This window comes from Chaetura pelagica, unplaced genomic scaffold (genome assembly GCF_000747805.2).
Source record: "Chaetura pelagica isolate M959 unplaced genomic scaffold, ChaPel_1.0 scaffold249, whole genome shotgun sequence".
Classification (NCBI taxonomy): domain Eukaryota; kingdom Metazoa; phylum Chordata; class Aves; order Apodiformes; family Apodidae; genus Chaetura; species Chaetura pelagica.
In genome coordinates this window covers 86,845-95,779 of record NW_009954538.1, presented here as the reverse complement: position 1 = coordinate 95,779, position 8,935 = coordinate 86,845, and the positions used below count along the sequence as shown (strand labels likewise).

Genomic DNA, 8,935 nt, shown 5'->3' with positions numbered 1-8,935 from the left:
AATGTTAAGCTCAAGAGCAGATATCCCTGTGTGGTGATCTGGCTGCTGCTGCCAGGCTGCTTACCGAGTCGTTCCCGCAGAGCTGCATGGCGCTGCTCAGCACAACCAGGCTCGTCAGCTGCCACCTCAAAGATGGATTTTGGAAGAGCTCCCAAGGGTTCTTTGGTCTCTGACCTTTAACAGCAACCTGTTCAGCCAGCATCTCTTCCATCTCTGCACTCAGGTCGCGGTTGCCTCTGAGCTGCTGTAGTGCTGCAAGGACAAGGGAACCTCTTACCCCCCAAACCTTACCTTCAGTTTGCCTGCTCTGCAGGGTGAAGCAGCAAGTGGTGGCTGCAGAAAGCTGTAGGACAGAGCCTGTGATCATGGCGTTACCTTCACAGAGATGGCCAGTTGTGATGCAGCCACTTGAAGGATTTGGGGAAAAGGGAGTGCAAATCTTTCACCATTTTTTGACAAGAGAGTATTTCCAACCACTGCCATTTCAGCAGCCATGCTTCTGACTCAGGTCTCAAGTGACCTCCCTGGGAAATGCAGGCAATTAAGATGTTCTCAGTACACAGCACTTATTTCCCAGAAATTAATTCCAGCCACTCTGTATACAGGGATTTGTATGCTACAAATCTAAGCAAATCCCTTAATATGAATTGGCTTCAGATTTGGTCATGAGCTCTTCAACTAGCATTTATTTCACTTCATAGTTACCAAACAAATTTGCCTCTGTGAACACAAGTCCCAAGTTTTGACCCTACCATTGTACCAAAAAAAGTCTGTTGTGGGAAGATACCTTGCAATTACCTCAATAAATCAAGAAATATGTTAAATCATAGGATGACTTTTAGTCTGGAAGGAGGAGGAGATCTTATTTGGAACCTGATATGACACTTGCTACATGTAAATGTTGTGGCACCATTCTCAGAACGTTGAGGCCCAAGGATGCATAAAAGTGTATATTAATCTATGTTCAGAATGACTGTGGTTGTTCACACAAACACATACCCAACCACACCTGGGCACTGCTTAAGGGTGCAACAGCTAATGCAATTAAAAACATTGATGGCACCTCATATTTTGTACAGCTTAAATATGGTCCCCTGGTTTAGAAAAGCATTATCTATGGAACTAGTGACACAGTCATGGTATTGGGCTTAAAGCTTTAATGTTCATCTAAGGAGGTTGGCAGAGTCACCAAGCAGAATATTTGTGCTGTGAAGAAGTCTACACTTCAATCTACAAACAAGTCTATATTGGACTGAACATGCTGGAATTTATGTTAAGAATAGATAATGAACCTTTGCACTGTTTATCTGCCCAGTCAGTAGATCTCATATGCTCAATGAGATTAAAGACACCCTAAACTCACCAGAGATGCAGGATTCTTTATCTCCACGGTCAATCAACAGGTATCTGGGACTTTCAGGCACCCAAGGCAGAACCAGGAGCTGGATCAGTGCCGGCACCACGTTGCTAGCTAAAAGGATTGGCCAGCTCTCCTCCCCTCCTAGTAGCTCCCTAGAGGAAACAAAAACAAACAAAACACAGAACAACCATCATTTGCACAGTACATTTTACAACCTGTCAAGAGCCCAGCATCCTCTTTTGCTTTTGGGCACTAGAAAAGAAGGAAGAGGGATAGTAAAGGAAAAAAGAAAAAAAAAAAAAAAAGTATAAACTTGGGTTCTTGGCTTTATATTACCTGAGTCCAACAACCTGCCCCAACACCAACCCCAGGGCTGTGAATGATGCAGAGGTCAAGGCCACAGCTCCTCTGAGATCCTTTGGGGCACTTTCTGCCAGATACATGGGCTGAATGTTCATGCTCACACCTGGGCAAGACAGACAAATGCTGACCTCAGCTTGTAGACAGAGAAGAGGAGGACAAATGCAGTCAGCCACCTCTCAAGGTTCCCAGCTGGACTCTTTGGTTTCAGGCCATGTGACAACTGATCTACCACTGCTTATTATTTACCCAAACCTTCAACTTTACTCTTATTCTTTGTATAAGCTACTAAACATGCATTTCCATACTCATAAGTAGTAGTAGATAATGAAACTGAAACCTGCTGGGACCTCAGTCCTACAGTCTTTTCAGCACCAAATCCAAGGTTCTAAGTGATGCTTTCCTCTAGCCCCTTATTTTAGGGGGAAGATCATATTTTACATCACTTGTATCAATAATGATTTCCTTGGATGAACCTCTATAAACCTTTAATGTTGGTGCTCATGCTGGTGCATAACTGATAACAAGCAGATGGGGATTGATTTTCACCTCAGGGTTCCCCTCCCTGCATGCAGGGTGCACACAAATACTCACATGTGTGTTACACACATACACATAAACCTGCCTGTATATAAAATCTGTATATACTACTTCTGCATTCCTGTACATGGGGGTTGTCAGACTAGAGGACTAATTGCTTTAATGTCTTGGATCATTTCTGTTTAAATATCTTCTAATTCATACTTTTATTGTGGATGTCCTGTCATGTCTCTCATGTTGCCATACCTGCATTCACACCAGTAAAGAATCTGCTGAGCATGATCAGTTCAAAGGATTTTGCCATTCGACTGGATCCTGACAAGGCTGCAGCAATGATCACAAAGATGTTGTTCAGCAGCAGGGACATCTTCCTTGAGAGAGGAAATGATACATTTTCTACCACACAAGAGTCAGGTTTTGTTAGCAATTAAAATATTTCACATGGCGGATCCAACCTGCCATGCCTGGAAGCTCAAGATGGGCTACTCAGCTCCATAGGACATCCTGGTTACCCAGAGCCCTACATGAGGCATCCATGTGCAGATGGCAGATGAGCAGTTTTGGTGTCTTGTTATGAAAACAGTTACCAGCACTGCAGGGCTGATACAGTTAGGATCATCTACAACTGCCAGCATCACCACAGGGTGTCCCTGCAGTGCTGGCTTTAGACACATTGAAGGCACCCTGAGGTCCTCACTCAGATAGTCTCTCTCTTACCTTCCCAACATGATGGCCATGGGACCAGCAACAACAGCCCCTGTGAGTCCTCCCAGAGGGTAGGCAGAGACAGTGACAGACCACAGCAGCAGGACCACCCTGCTCTCAAGGGGGACGCCTGTGCGCTCCAGCCAGGTTTTGTTCATGAACGTCTGGATGTACTGAGAGGGAAGGACAGTGCTGCATTATCCATCCATAGAGAAGGACACTGAGAAATGTAAAGGCTTCCTAACTAATACATCTGTTTATTTTGTGCTCATGCCTCCAAACCTTTCATTGAAAATGGCCTTAGATGTGTACTCATCAGAGATCTGAGAGTATAAAACTGTAGCTGTTGAAAGGTTGTACTAGATTTGTAGCTGTATGTAGCTATCTTGGGTAATTAAAAAACATATTTAATGAGTCCAACTTTGAATATAAGGGCAGAAGTAAATTTCAAAGGATGCAAGTTGGAAATTTTTAGAATTAGATTTGCTAAACCAGTTGAAATAAGGCTTTAGAATAAATTCTTGTGACTCTAAGTCCTGCTCAAGCGTGGCTCTTGACAACAAAGTCCTGTACCTCAGATGTGAACTACACAAAAGGGGACAACACATCATTCCCTTCAGACCCTTGGTAGTAGCAGACTGCATTTTTTCAGTGACAGGCTGATGTTTACAGCCAGACTAAGGACACTAAGGAAGTGTCTGGCTCAGGAGGAGGCTCTCAGGCTGGCAATACTTACTGAGGTCGGAGCATTGATGATGGAGATGTTGTAACCATATTGGAAAGTGCCTCCAATCCCAGCAGCACATATTGTCAGGATCAGGATCTTGCTCTGAAGCTGAAGAAGATGGATAGAAAATGGATGGCTTCCTTGCACAGGATAAAGTGGCTTAACAGATATCTGGTGTGGTCACACTTTGAGTGGAGTAAAGATTAAAATAAGCTACAAATGTTTTTGTAAAATGGGAGGTGCCAAAGACATAAAAAAACTCACAAGAATTTTAAACTCTCTCCCTCTACTGCAGAATAGTATTAGTAATTCATTGCTGTTCACAAAGAATTTGGGACTGCTTTGGGGCAAAGGCCTGCAAATGTCTTTTGGTTTAATATTTAACATGTATGCTTACAAAAAGTCAGTGCAAAACCAGTAAATACTGGTGGAGACTGGTGTTGTAGCTTTAATTAATTAACTTAATTACAAAAACCTGTACTGAAATGATTAATTATTGAAGAGGCATTACCAAATTTGCCTCATTTCTAGCTAAAGCTCTACTGGAGAGAGCTTCTCTATGGAATGGGGAATTTCCTCATGGCCATTTCTTTCCAGTGCATTTCTGATCCATTAACATGCAATTTCTTCTACCTTTTCATAGTAATGACATGTATTTTAGTTTAAAATAGAGTGGCTTTCCTGTGCTGCTTCACGTGTTGTACAGGGCAGACAATGACTCTCTGCTGAACTGTCTCATTACACAGCTCCTATATGTTCTTGTGTTTAGCTGCCTATAATTGCAGATTCAGCCAGAATATGTTCTACGTCTTCAGTATTATGATATAGGCAAGGTATGTAGCAGACAGTGGGTCCTATGCCATGTTCTGATGTCCTTGAGGTCAGTTCTTCATCAGTATTGCTCATCACTTATCTTGCCCTCCAACACTGCAGCTGTGCCTTCAGATGCATGGGCAGATGAATGGGGCTGCTTCATGTGGCACCACAGGATCAGGGTGTGGGTATAAAAGTGAGGTCTGTTGGCTTTTTGAAGGGGGTAGAACAAGCTGTCCTGGCTGACACAGTCTGGCAACTAAGAGCTCTGTGGCAGGCTTGCAAGCAAAAAACATGCAACTTTTTTCCCCTTGCAGTAGGGTGCCCTGAATAGAGGGCATGTCATATGAGGAGAAGCTGAGGGAACTGGGATTGTTTAGTCTGAAGAAGAGAAGGCTGAGGGAAGATCTTATTGCTCACTATAACTACCTGAAGGGAGGTTGTAGAGAGGCTGCTGTTGGTCTCTTATCCCAAGTAACTAGCAATAGGACAAGAGGAAATGGGTTTAAGTTGTGCCAGGAGAGGATTAGGTTGGATATTAGGAAAATATTATTTACTGAAACAGTGGTGAGGCATTGGAATGGGCTGCCCAGGGAGGTGGTGGGTCACCATCCCTGGAGGTGTTCAAGAATCATTTAGATGTGGCACTTTAGGATATAGTTTAGTGGTTGTGGTAGCTACACTACAATTGGACTTGATGATCTTGAAGGTCTCTTTCAACCTTAATGATTCTATGATTCTATGACTCTATGATTACGGTATAAATGAGTATTCTACATCAGAACAACACTAAGGCTAACTTTGGAGAGCTGAAGACACCATGTAGAAACTTTCTAAACAGTTTTGTTGACTTTTCTGCTCATCATCATGTTTGTAAGCTTCAGGTCATTCTTGCCACTATTGCCTGGACACTTTCCTGTGTGACTCTGCCTTCAAATTGACCTACAGCTTCTGTAGAGGAGCACAGCTGAGTGCACATCACATCAGTGAACATCCCCTCCTCACTGCAGCCAGAGCACCCAGCTGGTTGGTCTGTCTCTGCGCCACCCCCCCCCAGCCTCATCAGTTCACTCCTATTTTGCACCTGTGCCTTTGTTTCCCCATCTCTAAGGGAGATCCTGTGACTGGCAAGCTGTGCCCTGAGGGACTGGGAGCACTGTCTGTGTCTCAAGACCACTCTGAGCTCGCTGGGGGCCCCTGGCCTTTAGCCTGACAGCTCATGCACAAAGTTCTGTGTGGCCCAGGGCCAGGATGGCCTTTGCCAGCCCCCTGCCTGCAAACCCTTCCCAGTGGGACAGCTCTGTGGTGACACGAAGAAAAAAACATGTCCAGACATGGCTGTTCATCAGTGAATGCAGGGCATCTCAGGCTAATTGTGTTTTGCAACATGAATATGATCCCATTGGCCCTGAGGAGAACTTAAATAACTCAAAGCTGGGGAGCTCTTTATGCTCTACTGGCTCATTTTCTTCTTACAGAGGCATCTTTCAAAGAAAAGTTGTGACTAGTCTCACAATAGCTCTAAAATTCTAAATTCAAATAATCTTAGATTTTTCCTTTCCTCAAAGTCTTTTCTTGTAAATAACTTCCATAGCAGCCTGAGACAGGATGTTCTCCCAGGACAGAAATGAAGTCAAACGGTTCCAACCCTGCAGCAAGAAGAGGCCAAGCTCTCTCCTGTCCCAGTTACAAGTGGGTACATTTCACTTGCTCTTCCCTTGGCTACACACTTGTTACTGAGACTGAGCTCTGGACTGTGCACCTGATACCTCTTCTCCTCTCAATTATTCTAGTTTTCCAAGTGAGAGAGATTTCCTCCTCCTGCAATAGCACATTTCTGTCCTAATTGTGATGTCTAGGAATGTAACACTCTTCCTGCTAATTTCCCTACCTTCATTATAGTGTACATCCCCTGCCAGGTCCTTTGTCACAGAGCTCTTTTGTGGCCAAGAGCTGAAGGAAAGTGGTTTGCTTCCTTCTCCCTTCCAGCCACCAGGAACCACCAGACAGTTCTGTGTTCAGAGCTGAGCTGTATTTACAGGGTGACCTTCCCAAACCTTCCTTAGCAGTCGGCTTCTGCACAATTGTCCCAGCCACAGTGGTGCTGTGCAGCTGCCTGGAGAGCCATTAGCCTGGCAGCTGTATCTTGAGGACTGTGATGAGTTGGAGAAATAATTCTACAAGGATCTGACAGTTCTTACACAGTCTTATAAAAAATCAAATTAAAAAAAAATAAATAAATCTGTCAACAATAATAGTAAAAGAGATGTTTTTTACCAGTCTCTGCAGCTTGTCCATCCTCTTTGGTAGGTTTTCTCTGTCTGCCAAAGCCTCTGGTACTCTCAGCAGTGCTCTAAAGGATTATTTAAATCTCCAGCATAGGAATGTGTATTTAGTCACCCATTACATTAGGATAAGACACTTGACTTGGCAGGTGTTTTGCAAGCTGATTTACATTCTCAAAATGGGGCTGTATGTTCATTAGCAAGACAGTTCAACTATTTTTGTTGCAAGTACATAACAGTTTGGCGAAAGGATTCTGCAAGATCCAGGGATGTCTAAATCCTCTGGAAGGCTAGTATGGTTTATAGCATAAATTCCCTCTGAAAGCATCTGGCACAGTTGCCCAGTCGTGCTTGTCTGATTAAGTGTGATCAAAGCAGTAGTAAACCACAGCTTTTTTTGCGACTGCATTTCTCCTGAAAGCCAGGCTAGGATCTGAGAGACAAGCCAGACTATTTCCCTTGGTCCTGTCAGTGACAGGAATGAAAGAACCCCATGCCTTTAAAATCCTTTCAGTATCCCATTATATATTATATTAAAGCCCATATTACATAATATGCAACATACCTGTCCTGGTTTGAGCCAGGAGGAAGCCAATATTCCTTTTACTGATTTTTTTTTTTCCTTCAGTAAGCTTTCTTTTAACTAGCAACTGTGTGTTCTGCTAGGTTGATAAGACACTGGAACGTTTTTCTAACTGCTGGGTCTCCAAGGTCGCACCTTCATTCTGCCGGCTCAGACACTGCGGGGAGATCTGTGACCCTCCCGTAGGAGGCTGAGTTAGACAGACAGCAAAACTGGCCAGAGATATTCCATTCCATATATCTATGTAAGCTCAAAGGAAGGTCAGAGATCACAGAATACAACTTCCTTCCTTCTTCTTCCCTTCTCTTCCGTCCATGGCCGGCGTCCGGGGAGGACTCTGTTCATCCATCACCGTCGACCCTTACGCTCCAGCTCTCCTGACAATGCTCTCCATCCCCTCCCCCTCCCACCCAGCTAGGGAAGGAGAGAGAGAAAAAGAGAGAGAGACTTGGCTGGATTGAAAACTAAACTACACAGCTTTAATTAAAACACTAATGAATGATACAAGAAAATATATACAATTATATACAGATATGTTCAGGTATGGGCAAAAGCCTCTTGCTTCCCCCCACCCCCAGCAACTCCCACAGCACTTCCCTGAGCTGGGAAGAGTCCCGAGGAATCCCGGAGCTGCTGCTGGAGAAAGCACAGAGTGATGAGGGTCAGGAGAGCCTTTTTTTAGAAATGCCTTTTGTTTAGTTTTACTACACCTGAACGGAGAAATAAAGCTGTTCCACATCCCAGAAGTATTAAAGTAGGAATATGGAATTGAGGATGTGGTGCTGCATCAATTGCAGCCACTAAGTGGCAGGAGAAGTACAAAATCCATCATGCCTGCTATTCTGAATGAGGCCAGGTTTGGGTCGATCTTTTCCAGGAAGAAAAACAAATATTCTGTATTAGACAAGAGCTTTCTCCTTTTTCCTAGCATCTTACAAACAGGGACTACCTAGTGCAGGTCTTTGTGCCCTGAGGTGACAGTGTGCAGGAGTTTCAGCCTGCAGATACCAGGTGGAATGTCCCTGGCTGTTCTATCACTGAGATGTGTCATGGCAGCCTTTGAGACATGGGGATCCCATTTCTAGCTCCTTACACAGAGGCCAACATGTCAAAGCATGTCCAGTTGGATAAGAGGAGAAGGAATGCAGCTCACCCAGGCAGTCTGGTCTCCATCCATTCCCAAAGCCTGTGTACCATGACTCTGATCCATCCCTCAATTCTGTTGCAGTCAGATATAGAAATGTATCTTTCTGCAATGACCTGATTAAGGACTGCCTGCTTAGACCACTGCATTGCTTTATTTTTTCAAGACAAATAAGTGCACATTCTATTCAGCAGAAGATGAAGGCAGTATTCATCACAGTCCAAAGAAAATCCTGGAGGCACTGGCCACCAATGCACAAGGGCAGGTGCATCTTTTGCTGGGCCTCCCAACAGGCTTTCCTCAAGCTGCTCCTTATTTCACCTCTGCCTTCACTGAACTGTGCAGAGCCACCTTCTTCAGTACCCATTCCCAGGGCCATTATGTGGGGGTTACATCAGAGAGCTTGCACGCTGTGCAG

General features: G+C 44.3%; 1 protein-coding gene across 1 annotated transcript in view; it reads right to left on the bottom strand.

The window, feature by feature from the left end:
- Positions 1–6,803, bottom strand: part of SLC2A11 (solute carrier family 2 (facilitated glucose transporter), member 11) — a 10,106-nt gene extending 3,303 nt beyond the window's left edge. The window contains exons 1-7 of the mRNA XM_010004781.1: positions 6,783–6,803; positions 3,702–3,800; positions 2,978–3,138; positions 2,507–2,631; positions 1,697–1,826; positions 1,364–1,512; positions 65–252 (exon numbers count right to left, since the gene is read on the bottom strand). Coding sequence (XP_010003083.1) covers positions 65–252; positions 1,364–1,512; positions 1,697–1,826; positions 2,507–2,631; positions 2,978–3,138; positions 3,702–3,800; positions 6,783–6,803 — 873 coding nt within the window. The remainder of the gene's footprint in view (positions 1–64; positions 253–1,363; positions 1,513–1,696; positions 1,827–2,506; positions 2,632–2,977; positions 3,139–3,701; positions 3,801–6,782) is intronic.
- Between the last annotated feature and the right edge of the window lie 2,132 nt (positions 6,804–8,935).